Source organism: Periplaneta americana, chromosome 3 (assembly GCF_040183065.1).
Source record: "Periplaneta americana isolate PAMFEO1 chromosome 3, P.americana_PAMFEO1_priV1, whole genome shotgun sequence".
In the NCBI taxonomy this organism is placed as follows: domain Eukaryota; kingdom Metazoa; phylum Arthropoda; class Insecta; order Blattodea; family Blattidae; genus Periplaneta; species Periplaneta americana.
This window is the reverse complement of record NC_091119.1, coordinates 121,708,754-121,727,795: the sequence shown is the minus strand read 5'-3', so window position 1 is coordinate 121,727,795 and position 19,042 is coordinate 121,708,754. Positions and strand designations below refer to the sequence as shown.

General features: G+C 33.3%; 1 protein-coding gene across 3 annotated transcripts in view; it reads right to left on the bottom strand.

Annotated features, from left to right (window-relative positions):
* LOC138696480 (ATP-dependent helicase brm-like) overlaps window positions 1-18,441 on the bottom strand; it is a 192,727-nt gene extending 174,286 nt beyond the window's left edge. For 2 of the 3 annotated variants that reach the window (XM_069821493.1, XM_069821495.1), the window contains exons 1-2: window positions 18,284-18,441; window positions 14,779-15,136 (exon numbers count right to left, since the gene is read on the bottom strand). In XM_069821493.1, the coding sequence (XP_069677594.1) occupies window positions 14,779-15,099 (321 nt within the window). In that variant the 5' untranslated portion in view covers window positions 15,100-15,136; window positions 18,284-18,441. Of the gene's footprint in view, window positions 1-14,778; window positions 15,137-17,876; window positions 18,025-18,283 lie in introns of those variants that run through there. The other variant, XM_069821494.1, reaches the window with a different exon arrangement.
* Between the last annotated feature and the right edge of the window lie 601 nt (window positions 18,442-19,042).

Sequence of the window (19,042 nt, the reverse complement as noted above, 5' to 3'; positions counted from 1 at the left end):
ATATGCAAATATAATGCTGTAAATGAGTTTTCACCGAACACACAAACTAACTCTATGATTTTCAACATTACAATTACATTATTAAATAGACTAGATACAATATGCATTAAAAATTTAAGGCAGAGTTAAGTTTTATACGTGCGAGTCAATATTATTCTTTAGTCTTTCCTCTCTTAAACGAACTTCCATTATATCACGCAACAAAGAGTAAGTAAATATTTCAACTACAGTATTTGAATTTGACAACTTATTAGCTACACTGTTGTCTATCCATTTATATTCAGATCTTGACCTCCCACTATCACGCAAAAAACCCTTTGTACAGGGTTGCAAACATAGACTGTCATCATCTGCTATAATAAGTCTAACTACAATTGCAAATGTTCAGTATCCCTATCTCTTTAAACAATATCATAACATTTTTTTTTTCTTTTTTTTTTCCATTGGGGAATTTAATTGAAGTAAATTTTATTATGGCAGGCAGAGTAACTATCTCATGCCCCCATGTTATATTTGCTACCTATGCACTTCATTAGAACCAGGTACCCAGCTTCGAAGCCATTAGCCCTGTGAACTTACAGTATATTTATTTTCCTCTATTATCATATTATAGGATTATCAAAGAAATTAGCAATGTCTTTGTGATAGTAAAAGAGAAAAAAATGGGGGAAGGGAAGTGGTCCGTGGCCCAATATCATAACAGAAATCTGAATGAGGCATATACATACCCAGAAACAAAATTCCACCCAAATTTTGTTCCTGGATTTGTACATACATACAATACTGCACTTGATGGAACTTTACAATCTAATGAGAGCCTTTGGCACAAGTATGTTTTTTTAATGGTTATTTAACGCCGCTGTATCAACTACTAGGTTATTTAACGTAGATGAAATTGGCGATAGTGAGATGGTATTTGGCGAGATGAGGCCGATGATTCACCATAGATTACCTGGCATTCACCTTATGGTTGGGGAAAACCTCAGAAAAAATCCAACCAGGTAATCAGTCCAAGCAGGGATCGAACCTGCACTCAAGCGCAACTTCAGACCGGCAGGCAAGCGCCTTAACCAAATGAGCCACGCCGGTGGCTACATACAAGTACGTTAATATATATATATATATATATATACGGTGAACCGTAAGTGATGTCATTAATTTCAAGAGTTATTCTTTGATATATTACAAACAAAAAAGTTTAATACAATTTTGTTCGTTTTTGCTTCCTTTTCGAGAAAAAAATTTTTTATAAGAAACATTTCATTGTGTATTTTGGGAAAGCTATAAAATTAATTCCCAAAATCCTCAGTCAATTTAAGAGAGCAGTGTATTTGTTAATAAATGATTGAAAGAATTTTAGTTTTGTCCAATAAATGTGCAGAAATTTGATCCGAACAAATGTAATTTTTCGTTCTGCAAAGAAATTTTAAAATATAATGAGCTCTGATAATGAAGTGAACTTATTGCCTAGAGAGAGGCAAATAGATATATGTAGGCCCAGGTATCCTGAACAGCTGGCGTGTTTGAGACAATGGGTGAGAAAATGAGAAATGTAAACATAATACGTACAATAATGGCTTTTAAAGACAGCTCGGAAAATTTGATTTCTTGTATGCAAGTTTACTGATTACCGCTTAAATGAAAGTGGAAGGGAACTATTTCTAATGGCATGAAGAAAATGCTTGCAATACAACAAACGGAGTTTTTTAAATCATTAAGTAGATTTGTATAACATAAAATAAGCTTTTCTTATTGCCTATGTTCACTGAACATTTAATTAAAATTAAATCAAAAGTGTTAAAAAAAATGTTTTCAGTTTTGTTCGTTTAACGTAAAATAAGCATATTGTATATTTATTTTTGCCTGCAGAGTTTTAAATGTTTTAAAATTTTGTTTTTATAACGTGAAATAAGCATCATTATTGTTTTCGTTCTCTTGAATATTCAATTGAGATGAAAGTGTATTTCTTAATCTTTTAAATTTATTTTGAAATAAGAGTATCTTATTGTCTATATTCTCTGAACATTTAATTAAAATCAAGTTTTATGTAGAGCTTATTTTCAAATTTCCAAGATTTTGTTTAACGTAAAATGAGCAGTGTTCATTCTCCATTCATTAACATAGTTTAAACACAAAATTAAACCATATATCATCTGTATTGTTTCTTACGAGTTAAAAAACAATGCACATGGCAATGACCTTTCACTTGTCTATTCAGAACAAGCCAGGTGAAGGGGTTGTTCAGAGTAACACAACCTGATCTGCACTCCCTGCTGATTGCAGACTGCAAGATTTCATAATTCAAGTATTTTAAAATACACCTTTTTCTGGAAAATTATTCAAAATATAGTAAAATGGTATTTGTGAATTTAAATACTATTATAGTCACAATCAGCCATGGTATGAAAGAAAAATTTCACAACCTCGAGCGGGAACCGAACCTGCGACTTCCTGTTCTCCGGTCAGGCGCTCTACCACTGAGCTATCGAGTTCATCTCACACCAAAGGCTTGGAATTATCCTTTCATACTGGCGACTCTGTTATAGAGTACTGTCCATAGCATCTGATCTAGTCAGCACTGCTTATGGGTTGAAAGAAACTTTACAAATGTAATCTACATCTTACGATGTTTGATGACGTATACACGTCCATTGATGTGACATATTAATGAATTTAAATACTATTATAGTCACAATCATGCCATGGTATGAAAGAAAAATTTCACATTGACATAATATGTAGCAGTAGTAGGTTTATTTTGCCTGGCAGAGTTAAGGCCATGAGGCCTTCTCTTCCACTCAACCAGGTTTCAATAATACAAATACATGAGATACAAAATTTGATTACAAAACAACACAAAAGAAAATAACTTAGAAATTACATAAAATATAGTAAAAAATTACAATAGACAAGATCAGTTACATAATATAAAATTACAAATGGTCAAGATCAGTTACATAATATATAAAATAAAGTAGAAAATTACACATAATCAAAATCAGTTACATAACATAAGGGGAATACGCACGCACGCACGCATGCACGCACGCACGCACGCACGCACACACACACACACACACACACACACACAATTTATAAGATCTAAAATGCCCGAGACAAATTGGACGATTAATTTACTTGAGATATATTATTCAGTTAATATACTAATTGGAGAATACATATGGGTGACAAGACATAAAATGTTGATTAGCAAAGTCCTACTAAATGGCATACAAACACAAATGATTAAGTAATATATGAAGATAATAAAAAAAAAAAGAGAAAAAAAAAAAGAAGAGAGAGGAGAAAAAAAAATAACTTGGTCATTTAAGACTATTTAGAAACTTCCGCAAGAGTCTAGTTCTGTTCATTAAAGACATTTCTAAGTAGAGTGTACTTAAAAAATTTTAGACTCCGACTGCTCCTGATTTCCTGTGACAAGGAATTCCAGGAATGAGCTGTGTGTATTGTGAAGGAAGCAGAGTAGAAAGATGTTTGATGGAGTGGAATTGATAGAACATGGTTATGCTGTGAACGTGTATCACGGTTGTGGTGGGATGCTAAAAGTGTGAAGCGAGGAACTAGGTAAATAGGTGTGGAATTATTTAAAATCTGATACAGCAAACAGAGTGAATGAACTGAACGTCTCTCCTGTAAACGAAGCCAAGATAATTGAAAGAAATACTCGGAGACATGATCATAGCGATGGCTGTTAAAAATGAAACGAACACAAGCATTATGAACACGCTGAAGCCTCAATGACAATTCAACACTAAGATCACTATACAAAACGTCGCAATAGTCAAAGTAAGGCATCACCAGGGTCTGTATCAAGATCTGTTTCAGTTTAGAAGGAAAGAAATTTTTCAGTCTTTTCAGAGAATGCAAGATTGAGAAAGTTTTCTTACAGACATTTTTACCTGTGCATTCCAGCTGAGATTCGAGTCGAAATGGAAACCTAAGTTTTTAACCGTAGTACTGAATGGTATTATAGTATTATTTAAAGTCACTGGCAAAAATGTATTAATGTTGATGGAAGATAGTAATCTTTGATGTCCTAGTAGAATTACTTGCATTTTCCCGGGATTAAGGTTCAGCCCGCATTTTCCAGCCCAGCTGCTGATTAACGTAAGATCATAATTTAATTTTGATAGGCTATCATTAAGCGAGTTTGGTCGTGAATGTATATATATCTGAAGATCATCTGCATAGAGATGATGCTGACAATGTTTAAGGGCAGTAGAGATGTCGTTAATGTAAATAGCGAAAAATAGAGGCCCTAGTACAGATCCTTGAGGGATTCCTGCCTTCACGTCTCGCCATGAAGAAAACCGATTATTGTGAGATACACATTGATGGCGATCACGAAGGTAAGACTCCATCCACATGATTGCCGTGTCTGACAAATGCAACATTTTCAGCTTTGCAATAAGAATATCAATGTCGATAGTTTCAAATGCTCGAGAAAAGTCCAGTAGTGATAGTACGGTCACTTCACATCAACGAACGTGTATACATCATCAAACATCGTAAGATGTAGATTACATTTGTAAAGTTTCTTTCAACCCATAAGCAGTGCTGACTAGATCAGACGCTATGGACAGTACTCTATAACAGAGTCGCCAGTATGAAAGGATAATTCCAAGCCTTTGGCGTGAGACGAACTCGATAGCTCAGTGGTAGAGCGCCTGACCGGAGAACAGGAAGTCGCAGGTTCGATTCCCGCTCGAGATTGTGAAATTTTTCTTTCATACCATGGCATGATTGTGACTATAATAGTATTTAAATTCATTAATATGTCACATCAACGGACGTGTATATGTCATCAAACATCGTAAGATGTAGATTACATTTGTAAAATGGCATTTGACTCTTCTGTTGCTCTTTTTCTACAGGAATCACCCACTAGAATTAATGACATTACATATGGTTCAACTTAAAGAATAGTCAGAATGGGGAAGAACGTGACAAGATTAGGGAGAAATGACATACATACTTTTACACCATAGGAACAATCCATTAACAGTAGTTCCACCAATTTTAAGGTTTTGTTCTTGCTTGATGAGACATTACAAATCATTAACTTGAAGTCTGGAAAATAGGCAACATTTTGTTATTTTCAGTTTTTATAATGCACCAACTAATATACCAAACCTGGAATATATCACGGTTGAACCAAAATCAGTGATTGTCGGAGATTTCAAGCACATGCTACTAATTGGGGTTATTCAGATACCAATCTAGCAGGTAAAACTGTACTGGACTTTATTAATTCGCACAATGTTGATATTGCCTATAACACCAGTGATACTCCAACTTTCCTCCACTACAATGGAACACAAACTAATCCTGATCTTACATTATTGTCAATAGACATCTTAGGAAACTCTAGTCGCACCATAATAGATGATCCAGGTTGTGGTCAACGACCAATTATAACAACAATCACACTGCAAACGAAATCAACAAAAGACATATATGTATGTATGTATGTATGTATATATATATATATATATAAACCTAGGCGCTCATGGAATTATGAAACAGCTAATTGAGAGAAATTTAATGAGAAACTTGACTCAAAAATTTCACAATTTCAAATTAAGGATACTGAACCTCCAGCTAAAATAATTAGGAAATTTTGTAATATAGTATTATCATCAGCAAATCATAATATCCCAAGAGAAAAGTTTTTTAAATATAAACCCTTCTGGAACAGAAAACTCTCAGAATAAAAAAAAATTCGAGAAAACGCAAGGAAAAAAGTTGAGAAGATTAAAAAACATTAATGACATTCAAGATTGGAGGAAAGCAGCAGCAAATCTTAGAAAGGAAATAACATATGCAAAAAAGAAAAAAAAAAAAAAAACTGTCTTTTGAAACATTTTTGGATAGTGTTGATTACAGAACAGATAGTGGAAAAGTACACAATTTCATTGCTTCATTAAATAATAAAAAGAAAAGCACAAAAGAACAACCTATTATATACAAAGGGAAAACTTTAATAGATGATAAATACATAGCAGATGCTTTTAATACATTTTTTGCTTCCTCCACTAAGTCAAGATCAAATAACAAGAAGTTCCTTGAGAGGAATGTTAAGGATAAATTTAAAAGTAAAACAAATGATACATTACACACCATATTTAATATGAATGAGCTTCAAAAAGCCATTTCTCAATTACAATCCAAGAAGAGTCTAGGTCCAGATAAAATATCTGTAGAAATGATTAAATATTTTAGCACTGTCTAGGAAATGTAATAGACATCTTCAACTTAATATGGAATACTTCCATAATACCATTAATGTGGAAAAAAGCTATTAAAGTCCCTATTCTTAAAACAAATAAATCACCAAATCAAATTGAAAGCTTCCGACCTATATCACTTAACAGTACACTAGCTAAAGTAATGGAAAGAATGGTTTGAAATCATCTCATCCGGTATCTGAAAACTCAAAACATAATAGCTAAAGAACATGCAGGATTTAGGAAATATCAGACAACTTTACAACAAATTAGTAGGGTTAGCCAAGAAATTAAAGACAGTTTGGACAAGCAACAAACAATATTGGCTGTTTATGTCGATTTCAAAAGTGCTTATGATTCTGTACCTCGACTCAAACTAATGAAAAAAAATGTCTAATATTGGAATACATAGTGATGCCCAGGGGCGTATTTTGCGGGCTACCGGCGGTAGCCCAAGGAAATTACAAAAGAAAAAGTTTATAATATAACATAATGTAATAATTTTGTATTATTAGTTTTACCATAGTAATTAAAATTAAAGTAATTGTTAGATATATTTTGTGTAATAATAGGGTCAGCGGTAGCCCAAACCTTTTAACCAGTATACGCCACTGGTGATGCCCCACTTCGATTATTGCGATTCTCTATTCACGAATCTAAATATTGATCTTGCCCATAGACTACAGCGTGTTCACAATATCTGCGTTCGTTTCATTTGTAACATTAGAAAATTCGATCATGTAACACCGTCACTAGAATTGTTGTCTTGGAGTCCACTTAAAGAAAGAAGATTATTCAACTCTCTCTTATTACTATTTAAAATCATTCACACCTCCACACTCTCTTACCTAGCATCTCGTTTTGTTTACCTTTCACTACCTCGAACCCGGAACATGTACCTTCTCTCTATTCCTCTGCATAGAACATCCTTCTACTCATCATCTTTCAGCATATCTATTCCACACCTCTGGAACTCTCTCCCTGACCATGTCAGAGACTGTCGGACAATATCAAAATTCAAATTTAAATTAAAAAATCACATTCTAGTTCATGGAATTGCTTTTTGAACACCTGTCAGGTTGCGCAATTTCGGCTTAACCCATGACATATAGTAAATATTGTAGCTATGCTGTTGTAAAATAATTGACAATTAATATGTAATGTATTTATTATTATTATTATTATTATTATTATTATTATTATCAGTTATCATTATCATCATTGCTATCTCTGTTCTTTCTTTTTTTCTTGTATTAGCTCAATGAGAGCTCTATAGTGTTCTTTTGACTCTGTTGACCCTCTATTGGGCTTTAATTTAATTTGTATTATTTTCACCAGTGTCTGTATTTCTTTTTTTGTATTTATATGTGCTATCTGGTGGGATGGAAGAGAAGGCCTTATGGCCTTAATCCTGTCAGGTTAAATAAATAAATAAATAAAATGCTAAACTGGTTCTACAGTTTTTTGAATCAGAGATTTTGTGCAACAAAATTCAATGATCACTGAACAATAAGAATTTTGTTCCAACTTAAAACAATGAGTCTCTTATGATTTGGTGTGTGCTGAAGCCGAAAATACTTCTATTGTTTTCGTATCACATAAGGTTTTTAAGATATACTATGATTTCACTTTTCGATAAGTGCTCTCCCAGGAAACATCTGATGCGGATTGGGGATTGTAAACCAAAACAAAAGCTAATGCATTTTATGAATTTGTAACTTATTTCCAGTTTCTTATGGTTGTTGGCATGTTCTTTTGTACTTCTAATAAATAAAAAATATTAGTCCCTTCTATTCATTAAATTTCAGAACAGTTCAAAGTGAGGTCTATGCAATAAACAAACAAGGGTGTGGTTTTCAGTATTTAAAAGAAAAGTTTACCAGTTTGAGTGAAGGAAAATTAAAAGAGGGCATTTTCATCTGTACATAAATTCCCAAAGTTATGGCCGAGTCTTTGTCTGAGGAAAAACTTTCTGTTACAGAAAAAAATGACATGGAGCACTTTCAAAAGATGTTTGCTCAAATTTCCTCGGAAATTCTATTGCAGACAACTATATAGAACTTGTTGTGGAAACCATGTCAAGTGCATATGAGAAAACAGGATGTAATATGTCTTCCAAAATACGCTTTTTACATTCTCATTTGGATTTCTTTTCTCCTAATCTTGGAGTGGTAAGCGAGGAGCATGGGGAAAGATTTCATCAAGAAATATCTGAAATCGAAAGGCAATATAAAAGAAGATCATCATCCAGCATGCTTGCAGACTATTGTTGGTTCCTTGTAAAAGACAGTCCCGGGTCTAGTTATAAATTGAAGTCATCCAGAAAATTCTTTTTAATGTAACTTCAAATTCCGAGATTTTTCTCATTATACACATGAAATATTTTTATTGTTGTTGTGTTTTAAACTATGTAACATCATTTCTGTATCCAGTACACATTTCTCAAGTATTATGAGGCATTTTGAATCCATGGTGTGTTGTAATTTTACCAGCAGCAGTGAAAAATTTAAAAACAAGAAGTTTTTCATAAAAAATTCAATTCATTTTCCCTGGAAAATGGTACATGATGGGGCAATTTGATTTTAAATTCAGATTTAGGGCACACGTGCTAGTAATATTCACCTATTTTTATTTCGGAGCAAGACAAAAAGTAAAAAATTTGTTGTTCAGTGATATCCATCAAAATATAGACGAACTCACAAAGGCCTTCCACAAGGGGCAATATCTAGTCCTACAATTTTTAATATTTTCATTAATGATTTACCATCTGAATTAAACAAAACAAAAAATGTTAAATGTGCACTGTATGCCGATGATCTCACAATGTGGACATCAGTCCCAACAAAAGAAACATATACATCAACAGAAATGAACAAAGCCCTACTGAAATTACAAGAGATGAGATGACTAAAACCAAATACCAAGTTTGCCACACTAAACCCAGAGTCTTACTCTCATTTAATAATAAATCCAAAGAAGAAGAAACAGAAGCTTACACTTAGTTCGGTGTGACAATGGACTCAAAACTTACATGGAAAAAGCATATTGAAAATGTTACAAAGAAAGCGCAAAATAGATTGATAGTGATGAAAAGACTAGCTGGAAGTACATGGGGTTGTTCAGTACATACACTAAATACAACATATAAGATTTATGTCAAACCAGTTTTAATGTATGACAGTGAAGTTCTTATATCTAAGACAACAACACAACTTAATGAAATAGAAATGGTTCAGAATCAAGCTACGAGGATAATTACACCTGGTGTTAAATCTACCCCTATCACAGCCATGCAAATAAGTACTAACAATATCCTTATTAAAAATGAAATTGAGAAACAAAGTCTTATTTTATTTGAGAAATTAAAACGAATTCCAAACAATGATTTTTGAGGAATTATAAAAATTCTGAACAGAAACTCAAAACACAATCTGGCTTCTTGCAAGATATTTATAAATTACAAAGTAAATACAATGTACAAACAACTGATAATATAGAAAAGCTTCTACTCCCAGTACACCCACGCTCTCAGCCTGAAATTAAAAGTGAAAATGATCTGATAAATACATCACTACAAAATGTGACCTCGACCAATCAGCATTAAAATCATTAGCTATTGAAACTATATACACAAGATATCCAAAATATGAATGGCTTCATATTTATACAGATGGATCTCTGCTTGATAAACACAGTAATGCTGGAGCAGAAATCTACAGTGACATTTTTAGCTTTTACATATCTCCGGGAACACTGTCCACTCACCATGATGGTGAATTAGAAGCAATCAATACAGCCCTGAAACAGCTTTTTCATCACATACAGTACATAAATTTAACAAAGTGGTTACACTTAGTGATTGTAAATCTGGACTCCAAGCATTAGCATCAAGTCCTCCAGAAAACAGACGAGTAAGAGAAATTCTTTCTGCTCTTAAAATGCTACAAAAGCTTCAGAAAGAGGTAGTTTTTCAATGGATACCGTCACACTGTGGAATAGTAGGTAATGAGAAGACTGACTTACTGACCACAAAAGGAACAAACATCAGACAAACTCAAAATAATACAATCTCTCTTCATGCCTCAAAAGTCAGGATCAAACACATAGTCCAATCTTTATGTAAACAGGAATTTCTGAAGAAAAGTGAAGGCAAACCTTGGAACATTCTGCTAGACGTAATAACATCCCAGATTTATCACGAAAAAAGGCTGTTGCTATATTTTGCTTAACAACCAGACATGATTGTCTCGCCTCCCATCTACATCGAATTAATATCTACCAGCATCCATAGTGCACCCTCTGTAGAAGTCAGAACATGGATAAAGAACATTTGCTACAATGCCTAGCAATAAAGAAAATGGATACTGATTTATACCATTGCAGCTCACCAAATGCTATTGGGATGCCCGCAGAAGAATAGAAGAAATCCAAGATCCTTAGCACTGGTCAACAACGACATATTAAATAGTTGTTAGAAATGTAAGTCACCATACTAATAAGACACATGGGCAAAACATTACGAAAGTGATAGTGGAATAAAATTATAACTCGTGAAACTAAATAGGCCTACAAGTTTATAATAAATAAATTAATGAAGCAATGAATGGGATTCGAACATGCCAAATTTTGTTTTGCACTCAAAAATCATACAATTACACTACTAAACACTTTCACTATAATATCCACTCCACATGTAACTTATATGCTGAGAACTTCGCTGAAACCTGGAAAATTATTTGTTGTTAGATTCGCATATTTGGAAGTTCCGTGAATTATATCAATCTATCTAAATTAGAAACAACAGCAAAACAGGGTTACTTTCGTTCTAAAGGTATGGAAAGTAAAACAGTACGTGAAATCATAAAGATAGTATGATGCAAAATTTCAGTACTCCTATACCACATGGCCGCCATGAAGATATTTTCAAGCTGATCATTTTTTCTTTCAGCGAGTGTATATTTATGTTGAGTGAAGCTCATTAATTTATTAAATATAATGGAAACACGACAGTCTGGCAAACTCTGTATGTGTAAACACATAATCGAACAATACTGTATTAGAACCCAATTATGAATATGTTTAGCATTATAATATGCGGTATTGAATTATATGATAAATTCCAGCAATACTCACCTGTTATCTTTTAAAGCTAATAATTTCATGAAACTTTACAAAAAAAGAAAGCTTTAAAACTTTCAAATGTGCTATAAAATTATTAAAAAGGGTAATATACCTTACAGAATTGGATGGGACATTTCAATGCTGGTTTGACATCTTCGCCAGTGTGTAGTTCACCACAAGTTAATGAAGACATCAAAGCACCATCGAAATTGTACCATACAGTTGTGTAAACCTGTGGTATTCAATCTTTTTTTGCTTACATACCCCAAAATACATTTTTTTTCACTTTTGTACCTCCAAACTGCATTGCAATAATTATAAAAGAAATTAATAACAAAAGACTATGACTGATGTTATGTGAAAAATATATAATAATAATAATAATAATAATAATAATAATAATAATAATAATAATAATAATATTACTATTATTATTATTATTATTATTATTGCTATTACTATTATTACTATTACTACTATTATTATTATTGCTATTACTATTACTACTATTATTATTATATTATTATTATTGTTACTACTACTACTAGGCCTACTACTACTATTATTATTATTATTATTATTATTATTATTATTATTATTATTATTATAAATACAGTAGTTATTAATGTAATAATATTAATAGTAATGAATTAATATGAAATGTTACTGAAGCAGGAAAAAACAGGAGTTGATATAGTACAAGAAAATAGCCTATGTAAACTGAAATAAAATAAATATGCCAGAATTATTACATACCTAATCAGTGGGATGTGTATCCCTTAAGACAACCCCATGTACCCATGGGGTTATGTGTACCATAGGGCATAGATTAAATACCGCTGGTATAAGGTATATTAATATTACTTTTTTAATAGTTTTTTATAGTTATTTACGTTACAAGACCGTTATGTAGAACTTAACATGCGAGCATGGAATTTAACTAAATGAGCGACAGCAAGTTTAGTTATCCATGTAAGCATGTTGAGTTCTTATAACAGTCGTGTATTGTACAATGTTTTATGGTATTTTGAATCGTATATCTTAAGAGAAAGTAAATTAATAATAATTGTATTTTGCATGTTGTTAGAACAGAAATTATTGAGAATTTGTAGATAAAATAACAATTGAGAAACATCTTAATCAGTTACTATGATAGGAAAAACGTCATAATCAGTTACTATGATAGGAAAAACGTCATAATCAGTTACTATGGTAGGAAAATAAAACAAAAGTGTTTACTACAAATGGTTTTGTCTGAGATTAATTTGTACAAACGGACTGCATTGAGATTTATAATACAATATTAACAGAAGCAGAACAAGCAAGCCAAGAGCTATTCCAGGAAAATCGTGAGATTGATATTATAAGGAGCTGTCACTATTTAATGAATGGCGAAAAATGAAGGCGGTGAATGAGATGTTAAATGAAACGGTTGTGTAGCTCGTTAAGTGTAAAATAAAAGGTGCTAGCTTGTTAAGTTGTACTTTACTTACATAGATGCACCTCTGTTAAACAATCTTTACGATTCAAAATACCATAAACACTTTTAAAAGTTTTTTGTGAAGTTTTATATTTTAATAACGTGTTTTTGTATATTAGGGTTATAGTTGGCATCAAAATACATATTTTATAACCAATAAACAATAGTAAAGTGATAACATGAAATAGTGGTCACAGTTACAACTTTTTTTTAAAGTGATGTTAAAGTGAACCTCAAGAAGGAGAGTAATTTCAGCAGAATGGCATACATAGCATTTTTCAAAATTATCGGACTGCCATTGGCAACACTTATAAAAACATATTTTAATTGCATATTATTTGTATATTCTTCCGAATATTCGCATGTTGCGGGACAATTTGTGATCTGGAAAAGAGTGGTGAAGTGAATGGTAGGGAAACAAGTGAATTCAGTAGTGGCAATAATGCAGCACAACACACATGTATTTTGACAGCTGTTATGTATCCTTTTAAATAAATACAGGCATGCAATACTGTAAGCTCCAGAATACTGTGCTACTATCAGATTAAAACTATTTCTGGATTGATGATTAATAAACATACAAGCAAGAAACGAGCAGTGTAGTTCGTCTTGTCATGAACCTCTTCTGTGGACGTCTCTGACATTCTAATAGACTACAGTAAACAATCATCTCTGACATTCTAACAGACTACAGTAAATAACCATCTGAGCAACAATAATATTCCTACTGGGTGATTTTAATGGTCACAAAATTATAACTTTAATTCCATTATCATTACAGTAAAAATTTCAAAATAGGGAACAACTGGATAATACGCATGGTAGAACAATGCTGACTATGTTGGCCACTAGTCACTGAGCCATACTGAGCCATGTGAAACTAAAGACAACTGAAATGGTGGTAGTAAAATTCGCGACTATAATCTTAAATAACTGACTCCACTGGTCAAGTCCAAGGTTTATGGAGTATTTATTTGTCTGTAATAATGGCGGTGCTTTGAATACATTGAAAGAAAATGCAAATGTAGTAAGATCTTATAATAGGTTATCACAACGAAATAAAGGGGAAATAAAAGTGTGCTTCACGAAATATCATTGAAATGAACGAAAGTAAATTTGCAGTTAATGTTTGCCATATAATCTACTCGCAATATTTACGCAAATACATGCCGGGGGAGATTACAACATAGTCGAACACAAGATTTTATGCGCTGCTCGTGACAGAAGCAGTTTGGCTATGAGATAACTACGCATGCGCGGACTTAGTTAATTAAAACCTAAACTAACCAAACCTAACCTTTGTATATGCAAGATGTGTAACCGGAACAAGAAAGGGAACTTCTTGATTTGATGTGGAATGTGTACCCGAAAATAAATCCAGGTAAGGATCACGCTGACACTGCATAAGGCATGAGATGTCTGCGCATATGCCATAGCCAAATTGTTCCTGTCAGAAGCTTCTCCTAAGATTTTTTTGTTAGTAAGAAAAATAACAGCATCTACTGCTAACGTCAATAAATTTGAAAATACTGATAAAGAACAACATAATTCTAATGAGAATATATATTCCAAAATACTTTTAAAGAACAACATAATCATATTTCAAAATATTAACAAGCCTTATCACTGACCGCATGTCTAATTTAGATTAATATGTGTATCTGCTCATCAAACCCTACCTAACCTTGTAGCTAACAATGGTGCTATCTCTGAGTAATGTTCAGAACAAAGGAGGTAGAAAGAGAAAGAAAAAAATTATTATTCTAACGACGACACATACCAACGTCTTGCACTTATGTTGATGACATTGTGTATTTAGTTTTATTTGGTCGTAACCATAATGGCACGGTTGAAAGCTACCGTAGCTAATTCTTCAGTTTAGCACAAAATAGTTTCAACTCTTGTGTATATATAAGAACACATTCTTACCTGTGGCCCAGGCTGTGGATGGCCCATGCCAGTCATGCTGCCCATTGTGTGCTGCTGGAATGTCTGAGTTCCTGACGTCATCGCATGCTGTGGAGGGCCTGAAGGACCATTCATGTGCATCACTCCTGGTGATGGGCCCTGACTGTAACTGGTGGGACTATGTGGATGATGCTGTGGGGGGCCCATTGGTGATGGTGCTTGTGGTGGTGGTGCCATACCTGAAGGGGATGGCATTGGTGAAGGTGACTGCTGGGGAGGTCCCATAGGAGAGGGGGTCTGGGGAGGGGGCATGGGTGAAGACTGGGGTGAGGGACTTGCCATTCCTCCACGTTCCACTTCCAGCTTCTACTTTGAACGTCTGAAAAAGAATTGGGGAGTGTTGGATAAAGGAGATTTAAGCTCATATAAGTAAGAATTATGATTCATTTCTCCCAGTTTGATTTTATCAAATAAGCTAATAATAAAGTTTCATAAAGAATTCTTATTGAGAGCAGAAAAAATTTAAAGTTTCAGATGAGGGAGTGCGCATGAGGGATAAGTTTATCAATAACTCTCATGACATCATCGAAACAAAGGAAAATTAACACTCAGTCACTTTTGTCTACTACAAATCTAACAAAATATGCCAATAATGGAATCCTAATCCCTTTGACAACAGTCATACAAATTATTAAGCTATTGCTAGACTGAGAGTACTGGAAATAGCATTCCTGCCTTTAGTGAAAGCATCCACATATTAAAGCACTGGTCTCTATAGATGAACTTCAAAAGTTATTTAGTCTCCACTAAATGCGATAGGCCCTAATATAATACTTAAGCGAAAAAATTGAAGGTAAACTCTAAATAATGAAAATAAAAGTACCTACACTGAAATAAAATAGGCTACATCAAAGTTTGGGAATTCAAGTTTTAACCCTTAACCCAAAATACCAGTCTGTCAGGTCAGTATGGTAGCCTATTTTGTTTCTTGAATATTTGCAACACTGCTTAATATTATGTGTTATCCTTTGAGCTATGTTTTCTATAGTCCTCTTTTAGGTGTGTAGTGTGGTTGAAATCTAAATCTGTTCCGTGCATTGTTGTCGCTGTTTCTTATTAAAGTATGTATGTAATTATTATTATCTGCTATATTTTCTGGTCTCAGGCATATCATATTACGTAGTAGCCTATTTCGTCAACTTCAATATTGTTGTAAGTAAATTTTGTGTTTAATTTCTTTTCGGTAATTAGTTTTTATTATGCCCACAGTTATTGCAAACATATCCCACCTTGTCAGTTATGCCCAGAGATACTAATGCAGTAATGGCTAGGAGATGAAGATGGTCATAAAAATGAAGTAGGTGAATATCCACATTTCGATGATTTTGCCCAAATCCTGATTTTCTATTCAGACTGAAACATCAGATTCAGAGTCAGATGATGACTTGTTAGAGTATCACATACAAATCCCTAATGAAGTTGCCAAATGGGAATAGAGATGAAACAGCCCCACCTCGTTCTCCTAATACTTCAACAAATCACGTAGACCTATATCTTGGAGAAGACAAGTTTGCATGATACAGCCAGCCCCAATGAACGCCTTCACACAATATTATTCGAAGTCTACCTGGTATTAACACATCAGCTAAAGACTTCAGTACCTGCTCCTGTAGAATCTCTAACCACCTTCTGATTAATTGATAAAAATATATTATATTCAATTAAATATTTTAATTATATTTCTTGTAAAATATGTTTATTGATAAAATAAATTACGGTATATTGAATTAAAAGTGTATAAATTACGCATGGGAACGATAATTAAATATGCCCAGTATCCTAGACCAATCTTTCTGTAGGTATGATTTTAGTGTATCTTTCGGGTTAAGGGTTAAGTTGCGTTATTTTAGATACGTGAAAAGAATCGCTCCAAATGAACCACAATTCTTCACTCGGTAACACAGCTAAGTTTAACTTCTTACATTGGAATGTTCCCCTACCTCGCGCTCTCTCCACTGCTGCTGCTGCTTTTAACAGTATCACTCACTAGTAATAAGCATTCGATACCTCGCTAAATACAAAGCACTCAGCAGATATTCAGATTGCCTCCCCCTCCCAACTCTTTTCTTACACGGCGATTGCGTACCGTACATTTCTATATACATCTTAGTCACTCGAAACCACAAAAGAAGTAAATTAAAATCATCAGTACCAGTTGCAGAAGACACAGCTCTGCAGTTAGGCTATATTGACTACACCCCAACTGTGGCTACTAGCAACAGGCATCTATAATGAACAACGATCAAAATACCCCTCATTTCTCATGAAAAACAAGAACTGAAAAGACTATAGCGGACTTTATGTTGTCAGCAAACAGCTGGATACATTAAGAAGATTGGTCACTCGAAATATACCAAAATACTGTTCAGCCGTGTCTGCAGGCATAGTCCTATTCTGTTTCTATTATTATAAAATAGATATTTCATGTTATACTACACAATTACACTTTCGGATATTTTAATAACAGTCTCACTAGCCATCAGCATAGGTACAGTATAGGCCTATGCTACCTGTTTATATGAATCCATTTACAATGAAAAAGAAAATGAATTATTTATTAGCTTCAAAAGTTTCTTACTTCAGTTTCTGCTTACTAAAAGACTACCTCTATTATCTGTCGGACTACATAACAGTCACTGTTAATTTAGGAACAGGTTAGAGTGGGTTAATATAGGCTATAATTTACGGAAATCTGTGACAATAGGTAATGATTTAAGTGATTCCATGACATTTTTCATGAGATGCGAACTGGTGTACCCCTATTCAAGTTTCATCAGACAATGTTACTATGTTCATTATTTATCATACTGGAGATAAGTTATTTTAACATCTCCATTACTTTCAATGGTATTAAGTCTACCTACTTCGACGGATATTTAATTAAATAAAAAGAAATTAGATTATGAGTTTCGTTTATATAGTATGTTTGAGTGATAATTTTTTTTTCAAATTTTAACTCATTAATTAATATTGTATGCCACACCCGGTAATACCTAAGCAATAAAGTTACACGCAGGTACAAGTCTTTAAATGTATTTAGGCCATTACTCAACACTTACACGATGGTGTTCTCTATCGCCACATGAACTTTCCAAGTACCTGCTTCATCTAAATAAATTAAAGACAGTACAAATATTTTCAAGTTCATTGATTTAAAACCCAAACGTAATGAATCGTCTTTGTTGTCGGGCTATTGGTGCAGTATCAATACTTATATCTCAATATTCTCCCATAAGTAAGCCGCAGAGAAAACATTCGGCCCCCCTTTTGCTTCATAGTATCTTGTCACGTTTTTACAACTAACTGTTAATAATATAATGTATATGTTACACATATATTACACCAAATACTGATACCGGTAACAAGATGCCACTTCAGGAGCATCAAATTCCAAATCCCTCGGTTTTCAATATGGATTACAAAATGTAATTTATTTCTAATTAAATAAGTTCCAAATAATCATTACCTTATACTCTTTATGACATTATATCACTATAAAAACAGTATTTAATAACTAATAACGATTTATATTTCAAATAAACATCTCCGAAGTTATTACACACAAACAATATGATCGCTCCTTTCTGACAGGACTCGATGCTCAACTATTGCCAAAATTACAATACGAAATTTATACCAACTTTGCGACATTAGTGGCCATTATTCTTAGTAATTATTATCACACCTACAGTAATGTTATAAACTTATGAAGTATTTTAGCGTTATAATAATTGTAACATATTTATAATTATATTTCTGTTTGCACTAATAGTATTACTTTGATCACAATACTTCCATAATTTTAATAACAAAATAGTATTTGTGTTGATTTAAGTGCCCGCAAAACACAAAGCGGTACGAGCGACACAAAGAATCGACAATTTGTATACTTGTCCCGTTTCACTTAAATTCATCTTATAGCTGTATCCAATAAGACATTTTCTTTCACTATTACAGTCACCCAAACACCGCAAACATTATAAACGCTTGCTGCTAAATTAATGTAACGAGTTTTTTCACGTCATTCTGTATTGCAGTGCAGTATAATCTTGAAACTTACTCGATTATAAGAATATCAATCTCTCCCCCCTCCGCCCCCAAAAAAACTCTAAAGCATGTAGGTTACACCAGTCATTCTCTCAACTGGAAGACCGAGGCCCTCTAGGCATTCGAGTAGCAGTTAATGAGGGGCCGCGAAAATAATAATAATAATAAATAATAATAA